Source organism: Plecotus auritus (genome assembly GCF_963455305.1).
Source record: "Plecotus auritus genome assembly, chromosome: 9".
NCBI classification, from domain to species: domain Eukaryota; kingdom Metazoa; phylum Chordata; class Mammalia; order Chiroptera; family Vespertilionidae; genus Plecotus; species Plecotus auritus.
In genome coordinates this window covers 116,187,177-116,200,228 of record NC_137783.1, presented here as the reverse complement: position 1 = coordinate 116,200,228, position 13,052 = coordinate 116,187,177, and the positions used below count along the sequence as shown (strand labels likewise).

General features: G+C 42.7%; 1 protein-coding gene across 12 annotated transcripts in view; it reads left to right on the top strand.

Moving 5' to 3' along the window:
- The window catches only part of RIC3 (RIC3 acetylcholine receptor chaperone), a gene marked incomplete at its 3' end in the record, with an annotated part of 47,699 nt that overhangs the window by 33,221 nt on the left and 1,426 nt on the right, over positions 1 to 13,052 (top strand). The window contains exons 3-7 of one of the 12 annotated variants that reach the window (XR_013959076.1): positions 2,206 to 2,281; positions 5,039 to 5,132; positions 8,415 to 8,560; positions 10,936 to 11,088; positions 12,887 to 12,995. Coding sequence is in view for 6 of the 12 variants with exons in the window: in XM_080642202.1 (XP_080498328.1) it covers positions 2,206 to 2,281; positions 5,039 to 5,132; positions 8,415 to 8,560; positions 10,216 to 10,646 (747 nt within the window). The other 11 variants (XR_013959077.1, XR_013959078.1, XR_013959079.1 and 8 more) reach the window with 11 other exon arrangements.

The following is a 13,052-nucleotide window of genomic DNA, read 5'->3' as shown; positions in this document are numbered from 1 at the left end:
CCACTCCCGTCTGGCCTGCATAGTTTCTGTTGAAAAGTCAGCTGACAGTCGTATGGGTGCTCCCTTGTAGGTAACTAACTGTTTTTCTCTTGCTGCTTTTAATATTCTCTCTTTGTCTTTTGCTCTTGGCATTTTAATTATGATGTGTCTTGGTGTGGTCCTCTTTGGATTCCTTTTGTTTGGGGTTCTGTGGGCTTCCTGGACTTGTAAGTCTATTTCTTTCACCAGGTGGGGGAAGTTTTCGGTCATTATTTCTTCAAATAGGTTTTCAGTATCTTGCTCTCTCTCTTCTTCTGGCACCCCCATAATTCTGATGTTGATACGCTTGAAGTTGTCCCAGAGTCTTCTTACGTTATCTTCAACTTTTTGGATTTTTTTTTTTTGCTTTTTGCTTTTTCGGTTGAGTGTTTTTTGCTTCTTTGTAATTCAATTCTTTGACTTGATTTTTGTGTTCCTCTTGTCTGTTTTTGGGTCTCTGTATAATATTTTTTATTTCAGTCAGTGTATGTTTAATTTCCAGTTGGTCCTTTTTCATATCTTCGAGGGTCTCGTTATATTTATCGGCCTTTTCTAGGATATTCTTAAAAAGCCTTATAACCGTGGTTTTGAATTCTATATCCAGTTGTTTGTTTTCCTCCATTTCTTTCGTTTGTGATCTGATTCTTTGACGCTGCATTTTCACTGCTTCCCTGAGTTGGTAAGGTAGATTTGTGTGCTAGGTTTCCAATATGGCCCAGTGGGTCTGCCTCCCCAGTTAACCTGAGGTGGACACTCTTGGTGCACCCCTTTGTGGACTGTGTGTACAGCCTTGTTGTAATTAAGTCTTTATTGTTGTTGGTATCACTGGGAAGAATTGACCTCCAGGCCAGTTGGCTATAAGGATCAGCTGTGTCTATGCTGGGAGAAGTTCGGTGCTGGAGACAGCCTTATAGGATTAGACTTGCCAAATTGCAATAGCCTCTGTGCTCAGCTTGGATCGGGTGGAGTCTCAGTCTTGGCTTCCCGTCAGCCTTGCCCTTGTGCGCACGTGTGTGCCTTCAGACCTCTGCCTTCCCGGCTCCCGAGTCTCTGCCCGAGAGTCCAGACTCCCCCCACAAGAGCGTGGGTCCCCAGGGGCTCGCCTGGAACTGGGGTTCACTGCAGTCAGAACTGGGGCTCGGTGCAGTCAGGAGCCTCTGACTCCCTTCCACTAGGGAAAGCCTGTGGCAACCTCCGCAGCCTTTGTGCGCACTGGCGCGCGCGCGCTTTCAGTCCTCCGCCTTCCCCTGCTCCCGAGTCTCCGCCCGAGAGTCCAGACTCCACTAGTATCTCTTTAAACCTTGCCTCCTCTTCATAAGGTACTTAGGATAGGTGTTATCCTATCCTAAGTTTTACAGATGAGAAAATCTTCACTCAGAGCTTAAACGATTTGTCCAAAATTCACAACTGGCACTGCAGAAACAGGACTTGAGCCTGGATCTTCTACTTGCTAATCCAGTTAGCAATAAAGTTAAAAGCCCTTGACTGGACATATTTTCAAGCTGAAAAGGCATAAAGCGGCTCTTGTTTGAGTTTTAGGATTGTTGTTAGAGCTTTGTTGTTAGGATTGGTTCAGGGATTTTCAGGTAGCCACTGTGAGGCCAAGTGATGACTATACCAACAACACTTTGTCCTTCTTCTCCCCGGAGTATGAAGTGCTGTTTTTTAACATCATCTTCAGTAATTCTTCTCAAACAGAACTGCCATATCCTGAAACTAAGCCTGATATTTCTTAGTTCTGGGGAGACATGGTTTGGGTCCTTTATAAGTAGACTGCTAATTAAGTTCCAACTCCAGCCCAACTTTGGCAGGCCATGGGCCTAGCTAGGGGGAAGAGTTTTACTTTGCCCTTCTAACTAGAGTAATAGGCGAGCTCCTCCTAGCCCAGAAATTCTGCAGGCAACCTGAGTTGAGTCTTAGGTGAGCATGGCCAAGGCAGATGACCTATAGAGAGAGATTTTTTCCTTGTGCCTTGCTAATTTTTTACTTGGAAAGCTATTGTTTTTTGTTTTTGTTGTTTTTTTGTTTTGCTTTGTTTTTTTTTTAGATATTTAATGTTTCTATTCAAGTGGATTTCTGACTTAATTTTTGTCTCCCAGCCTTTTTTTTTTTCACTTAATATGAGGGGTTCCGTGACTTTGAGGTTCTGAGCTGCTGTTGATGTGCTGTACCTCCTTCACTTCTCAGCTTTCAAAGGGGAAAACTACTGCAGTGGACCGGAAATGCTCTACCGTCAGACCTGGAGACACCTACAGGAAAATTAGTAAGTGCCCCTTTCAGAATGGTCAGACAGCTGTAATGCAGCCAGAGGGACAATCTGGGCATGACTTAAAGGCGTTTCTCAAAAGTTGTCCCAAATTAATCTGATGCCATTTTTTACCTTAGCTCTGAGAGTTCCTGAAAGTTTCCATATTGATGTTGGCTTTAAAGGGAAAAGATAGTTACAAAAGTACAAAACTACGAGTTCACTTTTTTATGTTAGTAAATTAATATTTCACATTTGGAATGGGTTCTTTCTCATGTCCAGACTTCAGAATATTGGTAGCAAATATCCTTATTTCACAGAGAGGAAAAGCAAGGCAGAGATCAAGTCATTGCCAAAGTCAGTTATTAGATCCAGGGACAGAATTTAACACTTCTGGCTCTTGAAACATGATCATCAAATGTTCACTACCAACTAGAATATTCTGTGCTCTCTGGGGAAATGCAGTGTATATGGCATAGCTCTCCCTCTAAGAATTTATAGTCTAGGATGGATGTCAGGAAAAATAACTTGTGCAGAGTTGACTACCTAGACAGAAGGGATCTGATAAAAGCCTTATAGGAAATCATGTCTAGCTGGGTGTCTGTGGAGGAGGCCTGCCAGCTAGATGGGATGGCTTGGGTGAGACAGCCTGGCATAGGACAGCTGTGGGGAAGAAGGCCTGAAGAGTAGGAAGGTTAAGCCATATTGTTGAAGGTCTTTGAGGCCAGATGGCTTTATCCAGTGGATCTTGAAGCCTCATCAGAGGTTTTTAAAACAAAGACACCAGCCAATGAAGTGAGGCTGGACCACAGAAGCATCTGCCCTCGGCCATGATTGCTTTCTGTATTTGTTCCACATTCTCTATGGAAATAGATATTTCAGTCACACTCTGCATCCTTTTTAGAAATCTTACATATTCAGGGACTTCTTTAAGAAAGCTGCTGTGTTCTTAATTGAGATAATGTCTAACAGTGATGGTAAATGCATCAGTAAAATCATTTTTAAAAGATTTGTGGACTCTTTACCAGTAAATTTGAGTAGCAAATTCTGTATCCTGTCACATAATGCATTTAAAACAGAAAGAAGTAAATAAAATGAATTCCTAAGAGCAGCTATTTTATAATGTAGTAGCAGTTATATTAGCTCCTTATCCTTCAATTTTGAATCATGCAGAAAATAAAAATAACTTAAGCATTTATGTAGCACAGTCCTCCAGACACTTTATAGATGTTAACTGCATGAATAAGAATGTGGTCCAGAAGTATTAAAAGGCCTTTGAAATACTATATCTGCAGTAACCCTTTGAATACATCTGGATGGAGGATAGCACTGGGTATGACACAGAAAAACTAGATTATCTACATAATGAACAACATTTTATTTTCCTACTGCCTTAAAGTTCATTTCATGTACCGATTGAGTGATTTATTTTTTCTGTTCTACTTTTAGGGTCTTATGTTAGTTGAGAAAACTACTTCTGGGAGGCAGGGTTACACCACTTCACTCCATATGACTGAGACTGAAAATCTCGGGCAGAGAGGTCTCAAGATTTCCTCTACTGAGGAAGCATGACATTTAAACTGTTACTTCTAGATAGGTTTTTAAGCTCACGTGCAGGTGAAATATTGCTCATTTCACTTAGTTTTCTAAAGTACCTTATATATTTGGTTCTTTACGCTTGAGCATCATTTCGATTAGAATAGCCAAGTATGGAAGCAACCTAAGTGTCCATGGATAGATAGATGAATGGATCAAGATGTGGTACATATATACAATGGAATATTACTCAGCCATAAAATAGAATGAAATCTTGCCATTTGAGATAACATGGATGGACTTAGAGGGTGTTATGCTAAGTGAAATAAGTCAGACAGAGCAAGACAAATAACTATATATAGACTAGAGGCCCAGTGCACGAAATTCATGAGAAGTAGCAGCTGCTGGCCGGGGCCTCCCTCCCTTCCTCTGGTTGCCTGCCTCCACCACCAGCCAGGGCCTCCCTCTCTTCCCCTGGCTGGCCCCGCCCACTGGTTGAACTCCCAATCAGCCTCCCGGTCGAGGGGACAATTTGCATACTATGCTTTTATTATATAGGATTTTACTTGTATGTGGAATCTAAAAAACAAAGCAAATGAACAAACAATGCAAAACAGAAACAGTTTCATAGACATAGAGAAAAAACTGATGATTTCCAGAGGGGAAGGGGCTGGGAAAAAGGGAAGAAAAGGTAAAGGTGAATAAGAGGTACAAAATTCTAGTTATGAAATAAAAAAGTCATGGGGATGTAATGTATAGGATAAGGAATACAGTCAAAATATAATAACCTGGTATAATGACAGCATGGTGATCACTTCATTGGGTATATTAATGTAGAATAACAATGTTACACACTTGAAACTAATATAATGTATATATTAACTATATTTTAGTTAAAAAAAACACAGGCAAAAGGGGTATGTTTATCTTCTTCATTTCTTCTTGGGTGACTATAGGGGCATGTTTTTCAGTCCTAGGTATTTTCTTAGCTGGTCCTACTGTATTTCTATGCGTAATAGTGATTTGTTCATCACTCACTAAACATGTATCCTTTAGATCTTGGCACCCAAACCACAGTACCTTTGTATCCTGATTGGATTAGCTGGAGAAACTCTTAAGTCTCTTCCCTGAGCCTCAGGACCAGCCTGGATTACTGTAGAGTGTCACAGCCAACCATGTCTCAGAAAAGAGCTTAGGGAGTTGTGTGTGATGGTTCTTAGATCAATGCTTGTTTTTCAGCCAATTTTGAGCTTGTTCAACTGCAAGAAAAACTGAAGGAGACAGAGGAAGCCATGGAAAAATTAATTAATAGAGTGGGACCTAATGGTGAAAGGTAGGTTTTCAGGACTCAGACTATTTCCCATTTAGAGAATCAATTCAAGATTTTTCTCTTCTTTGATTTCTGGGCCACTTACTTTCATTTTATATAGTTGTCAACTTATTTGTCATTTGCATGTTACTTCTCATGAAACATTTCCATTTTCATGCTATTAAGCTATCTCCAGAGCATATGTTCATTGTTATGCACATTGAGAGTGACTGCGAAGGTCAAGGCGAAGCCCTTCCACCCCTCACCTCCCCTTCAAGGGTGGCTGTGTGGTCCCTGGCCAATCATCACATGTCATCTCCTTGGCTGCAGTGATGGGTTCAGTGGTATATACAGGACCCAAGTTGGGCCAAGTGTACTTTCACCTAAAACTGGATCTTGAACCCAGTGAAACCTGATCTGAAAGCTTTTCATATTAACTCACCCTGACAACAGTCCCTAAAGAAATTATCCATTTGCTCCTGCTCCCTAACCCCTAGAGCTGCTCTGCCTCCCACCTTCTTGAATCCTGGATCTTCAGCGATTCTTCTCATATTGTGAGCTATCCCACATCCCCCCAATAAATTCTGCTACCTCCTCCAAATTCTGCTACCTCCTCCAAATACAAGCAGCCAATTTATTGGAAGATTGGCTGCTTGTAACCAAGGAATCCTGATACAGCCCGTGATTTTTTTTTTTCCTCCATGAAGTCTCTTAATTTGGCCCAACTAGGACCTGGGTTGGAAGGGTGAATTTAAGGTTAACTTCAATGTAGTGGCAAGGTCTCCAAGTGGAAGTGCTCAGGGGATAACGAATAATGAGACTGGCTTTGTGTGAAAAGTCAAGAGCAGAGGTAGAGTTTGGACATCATCTGCGTAGACGTGGTGGTTTAATCTGATACTGGGTCAGCTTCCTGAGGCCGTGTTTGTAAGAGTAGAGAAATGAGGGCCCTAGGATTGAGCCTTCATGACAACCATGTTTCAGGAATTGGGAGGAGGAAAGTGAGCCATGATCAGAGATAAGAATGGTTAAAGAAATGGGAGGAATACAGACGTCTCAATAGATAAGGGAGAGGGAATTTCAAGAGGATGGTCCACAGTACAGAAAAGTTAAGAAGAATGAAATGTGAGAAAAAGACTTTTGGACTTGAGAGTAAAGTGGTCATTGATGACTTTTGCAAGTTTTGGTAAAATGACGGAATGGAAGCCAGATTTCAGGGAGGTGGAGAAAATGGATTGTGAGGAAATGGGGAGCAACCTAACACATGAGCACTTACAGTGTTCATGGCACTGTGCCTATACAGTTGTAGTTACCACTGTCTCCAGGAGTAAACCAAGGTGAGAGAATAAGGAATCTATGAAAACCTTTATTGTGATAAATTCAGAAGGTGTAAGGTGGGCCATGATGAACTGCCTGATGCATGACATGGGCAACATTAATAGCCTTGTTCAGAAATGAAAGAGATGCTTTTGTTTGGAATTCTCTGAGAAAGCTGCTCTTGTTTATTTCTGCTTCTGGTAGCCATTCCTGTTTTATTTAAGGTTCTGGTTTTTCATTAGTTAAGAAACAGAATCCAGTCCTAGCTGGTTTGGCTCAGTGGATAGAATGTTGGCCCTCGGACTGAAGGGTCCCAGGTTCAATTCCGGCCAAGGGCGCATACCTTGGTTGCAGACTCAATCCCTGGCTCTGATGAGGGCTCGTGTGGGAGGCAATCAATCGATGTGTATCTCTTACATCAGTGTTTCTCTGTCTCTCCCCCTCCTTTCCAGTCTCTCTAAAAATCAGTGGAAAAATAACCTCAGGTGAGGATTAACAAAGAGAAACAGAATCCAGGCTGTTTCACTCAGTAGAAATCAAGACACATTGAGTACAGTCCAGAGAAGTAGCATGTGCAGCCCAAGAGCAAGAGCTTTGTGATAAGCACATGGGCTGTGGTAGGTAGGGGTGACCTGACTGCCCCAGAAGCCTCCCCCCAAAGTGGTCATTGTAAGAATTGGGGGTTATGTAGAGCAGATGAGCAGTTGTGGTGAGTCAAGACTCCTGTACTGATGGGGGAAGAGTAGAGGTCTAAGAGGCCCAATACATTTAGCTGAATGTAGAGCAGAGATGCTTCTTCAGTTCAGGCTGTGAGGCCATTCATGTGGAAGAAGTGGAGCCCTGGTGTTTTCCTCCCACTGAGGGCTGCAGAAGTGCACCTTTATTTTCCTCAGTTACCACCTTCACATGGGAGGGAGGAAACACTGTTCTTTTTCCTTATTGGTCATTAAGGCTGAAGTTTGTTAGGCTGAGCATAAAAAGGAATGCTGGCTCCCACTGGCTGATTAGAAATATAGAGGACACCTCCATGGAGGGTGTTCAGAAGGTATTATTGTTCCTTCATTAGTGTTATGCTGATTTTGAATGCTTTGGGTTTTTAAGAAAAGAAGTAGCCTCTGTTAAATACTGCCACTAGATAAAACTTGTAGCAAAGCAGACAGTTCTCAGTCTTCTCTGTAAGGTCTTGCCTGCCTATGTGTGTAATGCAGTGCTTCCTTCTCAAAAAATAAAAAAATGCTCCTATCATTTTCCTTGAGCCCATCTTATTCTTGCAGACATTTGTCCAGAGCCACCAGCCAAGTTGGGACTCAAACCCAGGTTTTCTAAACTGTGAAACTTGAGCACTGTGCTTTAAGAATTGCACCGAGCGCTTTCAGAAGTCAGGAGACTTTAGTTTTAAAGTGCTGACATTAACTAGCAATAGAAATGTATAATTTCTCCTGAGGGTCTCAGTTCCCCCAGTGTCTGTGGTCTAGATAATTGATTTGTCAGAATGATCCAGCTCTGGAATTTTGGGATGTATCTGTATTTCTGCACAAGTATATGCAGTCTGGTGATTGTAGGGATGGCCTAGTGGCACATTTTCCCCTAGTTGAGGCTAATGGCCCAGCACATTTTCTTTTGATGACCTTGCATCAGACAAAAGTGGCTTGCAGTAAATGGAGTGTTATTAAGTAACAGTGAGGTGCATTGAAAAAATATTGACCCAAAAGCTGAGATATCTGGGGTCTGGTCCCAGTATTGACATAACTCATGTGGGACCTTGTGCACTACCTTGATCTATTCTGGGCCTTAGTTTTTCCATATATAAAATCAAACCGTTGAACTAATGTGTGTAGTTACCAGCTATGCTGCTCTAGAATCAGTTCCTAGAATTATCTGCTGCTGTTCAACTTCCTGTTCTAGAATCCAGACAGATCATAGTGGTATTTATGTTCATTGCCAAGGAGTATTTACCACTAAATGGTTGGATTGTCTGGTATTTCTAAGCAGAGCACAGACTGTGACTTCTGACCAAGAAAAACAGTTGCTGTATCAGCTCCGAGAAATCACCAGGGTCATGAAAAAAGGAAGATTCACTGACAGGCCCACTCCAGAGCAAGAGGCTGAGGAGGCCCCTTACATGGAGGACTGGGAAGGTAAAGTGTCTTCTCCTTTCTCTGTTAGCTGTCAGCCCAGAAAAGAGATGTTAATTATTTTTAATCAGCTTTATTACTGAAGTATAATGTATATATAATAAAATTCACTAATTTTAAGGGTATGGTTGGGTGAGTTTTGACAGATGTGTAGAGGTGTGTAATTACACCACAACCATGATATAGAACATTTCCATCACCTCAGCAAGTTCCCTCTCCCTTTGCAGCTAATTCCCTCCTTCTGCCGATGGCTTAGTTTTCATATTTCTACAAGTGTATCTTAACGAAATAGGGAAGTAGACATGGATTTATATTCAGAGATCTTAACTGCTATGTTACTTACAAGGGAAAACTGGAAGGAATCTTAAGTGTCTCCAGAAGAGGCAGGGTAAATCAGATCAGTTCTGTAGCTGTGTGAGGGGATATTGTGCAGCCAGCTTTAAAATGACTGCTGACATGGAGAAAAGCTCACTATATAATGTTGAATGAAAAAAATCTGGTATAACATTTTATATACAGGATGATCCTTTTTTAAAAAACCATATATATACACATGCTTATATATGGTAAAAAGGCAGAAGTAATACAACAAATTATCAGTGGTGGGATTCTAGATATTTTGTTTTCTTTCCAAAACTTGTATTTTTCAAATTTTCCACAATGAGTCCCTATGACTTTTATAATGAGAAAAACAAACAGTAAACGTAAAAAAAAAAGTAAAAAAAATCTCTCCATACTCTGCACGTACCAAAAAGAACCCGTTTTTCAGAATTTGTAGGCAGAAGTGGTTTGCGTTTGGGTTGACTCTACTGATTATTGTAATGTGCACATGGGTTTTGGAACCTCCAGCTTTGCCACACTGAGCAGCGAGCACGCTGCTGCTGCCAGCACGGGCGTGGGCTCCAGCATGGCCCATCTGCTGCTCAGGCTGACACAGATTGATTTCATTTCACTCTTTAATTTGGCAACACTTTCTCTTCCCTCATTATCTAGCTGGGATTCAGTACCAGTGTTACTAATTTTTTTACCAGTTTGTTGTATTCTTTTGTTCCATTTTGTGAAGACGAAGAAGCCACCAATGGGAATCCTCTCTTCTGAAAACCCAGCTCTGTCCTTCGGGATCTTGGTCCTGTCTCGCTAAAGCATTTCTCTGTTCTGACACTTGCCAGCCATTTCAATAGTAGAAGGCTTCCGGTGTATTTTTCAGAGTTTAGCGTTCCTTCCTTCCACTCCACCCTCCACCCCCGGAAGATGTGGAAATGGTTCCAAATAGGAATTATAAACAGTAGCCTTAAGCTGTGCTTTCTCCATCTGGTGTTTGGTCCTTTCTCTTTTCTACTGAAGGCTCCTGTTGTTTGTTTGATCTTCATGCTACTGCAGAAGCTGGAGGTGTGAGAATCACCCTCTGCCTGCCCCAAGCACCCTGCACTTAAGAAGGGATTTCCATCTGAAGGGGTTTGAATTTCAGAGAGCACTGGATAGTCAGCCAGGCGCTTAGAATTTACTGAAGTGAAACTTTAGAGCTGTTAGTCATCTGCGAGATTTCTTGAAAGGATTTGTTGGAATGGGATGGCTGCTGCCAAAGAAGCCTCTTTGAGTCTGACACTTTATTTTGAAGAGACATTCTTTGTAAGACTTTGTGCTGCTTTTCTCTCTAGGTTACCCTGAAGAGACTTATCCAATTTATGACCTTTCAGATTGCATCAAGCGTAGGCAAGAAACAATCCTGGTGGATTACCCGGACCCCAAAGAGCCCTCTGCGGAAGAACTAGCTGAAAGGATGGGAGTGCTAGAAGAGTCAGACTATTTGGGTTGGGAAGTGCCCACTGACGGCAGAGCCCAGGAAGAAAATTCTGTTACTCCATGTGACCCAAAGCCAGAAACATGTTCCTGCTGTCTTCACGAAGAAGAGGACCCCGCTGTCTTGGTGGAGAATGCTGGATTCATGGCAGACAGTTACAGTGAGCAGGAGGACACCACCCAGGAAGTGTGGCCCCAGGACTTCAGAGATGAGGGGCTGGGCATCAGTGCTGACAGAGCGTGTACTGGGGGCACATTGAGGAAGCGGAACCCCCAGGGTTTAGAGTGAAAGCAGCCAGTTTGGTGAAGTATCCATTACTCTGGTTGCAAGGTGACCTTTCTCTCCTCTCTAGATTTCACCCTTGGCCCTGTACTTCATTCTCTGTGTTTAAATATTATAGCCAATCAGGTCAGTACCATGGATATCATGTATCCTCCCTGGTGCTCACACACCTGTCACCTGTACAGCATCATAGAGATGAGTAGGAACACAAGATGGCTTTGCTCTTTCTCTCCCTGCCTTTCCTCTATCAGAGAACTGATCCACTGAGTAACTGTTTGCTCTATCATAATTACAGATGGGACCACTCAAGGCAGAGGTTCGACTCCGTACTGGTGGTAACAGGTGGTTTACCTGTGAACAAACATCAGCTTACACATGATGAGGACTTAAGGTTGCAAGAGTGAAGATTTCAGAGTCTGAGATGCCTTATTCTCTGGGCTTTGAGCAGGTTAGTGGTCCCCTAGGTTCAAGAAAAGAACATTTTGTTTTCAGGGATGATGGAGCCAAAGCAGGACTCTGCTGTCCGAGCTTAAGTCCCTTTCTCACAGCAAGGGCCAGAGGACTCACACTGACCTGAAAATGGGCCCAGGGGCCTGTTGGGGACAATTTTACTCTGATACTGCCTGGATCTCTAGCTTCCTTTATCCCTGTGCTGCTTAATAGAACTGATAAACCCACCTCTTGGTCTCCAGTGGCCAGAGGAAGCTTTAGGTGGAGACTTTAGTCCTGGCCCTGCAGAGCCAAGGCTTGAGGCTGCAGGAAAGCCTGCCCAAGGGTAGTGGTCCTGCCGTGAGATGCACAAGGCCAGTGAGGAGGAGCCATGCATTTATGGACAGCCCTTGCCTCGAAGCTCTTTCTGGATGTTGTGCCCTCTGGGAAATTGGTTTCCCAACCACATGCATTGAAACAGAAATGAGGACTGAACTTGTTGACAAAGTGCCAGCCCAACAGGGAAGTTGCAGAGTGTGTCTGCTGCGGAGAACCAGTGTAGTAGTGCCCAGGGGAAGAGGCATTTATTTGCCTGTGTTCAGACATCTGGGTCCTCAGAGAGAGCTGGGGGAGTAGGAAGTAGGTTAGGCCCAGGAGGATTTTGACCAAACTACAGGCCTGATCTCAAAGCTGCCATCTGTGTTCTTGAGACAGGATGAGTGAATCCATTTCCCATGGTAGACCCGAGGGTTTAAAGAGGACGCATTCCCGAGGACATTCCCAGTCATGAAATTTGGAAGACTTGAAAATGAAGACATTATGTAAAGGTAGATAAGGCACAAGATGCCAGGAATATATTTAATCACACAGCCTGCTGTCAGAAGGTATGGGATCATATTAAGATAAGTTCAGCTACTACTAGACATTTATTGTTAATGAACTGCAGAAAAGTCATTGAATATTGAGTTTATAGAAAGCACATTACATCTGTCTTTGTGTGGGACATTTGATTCACTTGTAACAGATGCAGTTTAAAATGTCCTGAAAACCATCTAGATGTAATGCTCAAGGTAAAAAATAATGTAGGTGCTCTACTGTTTCGATAAGTTGTTTTCCATGTTATGTCCCTTCATTCACAGGGGTTGATTTATTAGAGTCCTGGGTCTCTGTTTCAAATTTCTTTTTCTACCTTAGGCTATGATTCCTATATTAGAGATGCATATGTTTCCTTCTAGTTTTCAACTCATTTATTCATCTGGCAGACATTCCCAGAGGCAGGCAATGGGAACGGAAGGCTCAATTCCTATGTTTTAAAAACTCAGTTTAATGGGGGAAGCCTTATCCAATTTATTTTAATGAACTATAATAATAAAAAGGTAATATGCTAATTAGACCCGACGTTCTTCCAAAGCCGGGGCTGGAGCAAAGCAGCCCGGGTCCTGGAGGGAAGCAGGTGCTGGCAGCCAGGGGAAGGAAGGAAGGCCTACTCTTGCACAAATTTTCATGCGTCGGGCCTCTAGTACACTATAAAAGGGCTCAAGCTCATGAATTCAGCAGGCAGAGCGATGGCAGTTGTGAATCCATCCCTGTCGGTTCTGACTGGAATCTTGTCGGCTCCTTAAGCCTTCTGTCTGGGCTCTTGTCTCTAAAGCAAGGGTCTAGGTCTCCCAGGTGGTTATGAGTATTAAATGGCATCATCAGTGCCTGTAAACAGCCTTGGTCCTACATGACAACCTCGCAGTAAATGGTAGCTGTGGTTTTATGCTGAAACTGAGCTACGGACCCAAATCTACAGGAAAACAGATCATATTTTCCAGAGTACTTCCAAGAAACTTCACAGAGGGGTTGGATCTTGAGGCATAGGAAGCACTCCTCCAGTGAACAAGGAAGAGAAGGCATCCTCGGACAAAGTATGTGGATGTTCAGGTATTTTGATGGGGCTGCTATGGAAGGTGTTACATAACCAAGTCTTTATTTGAATGT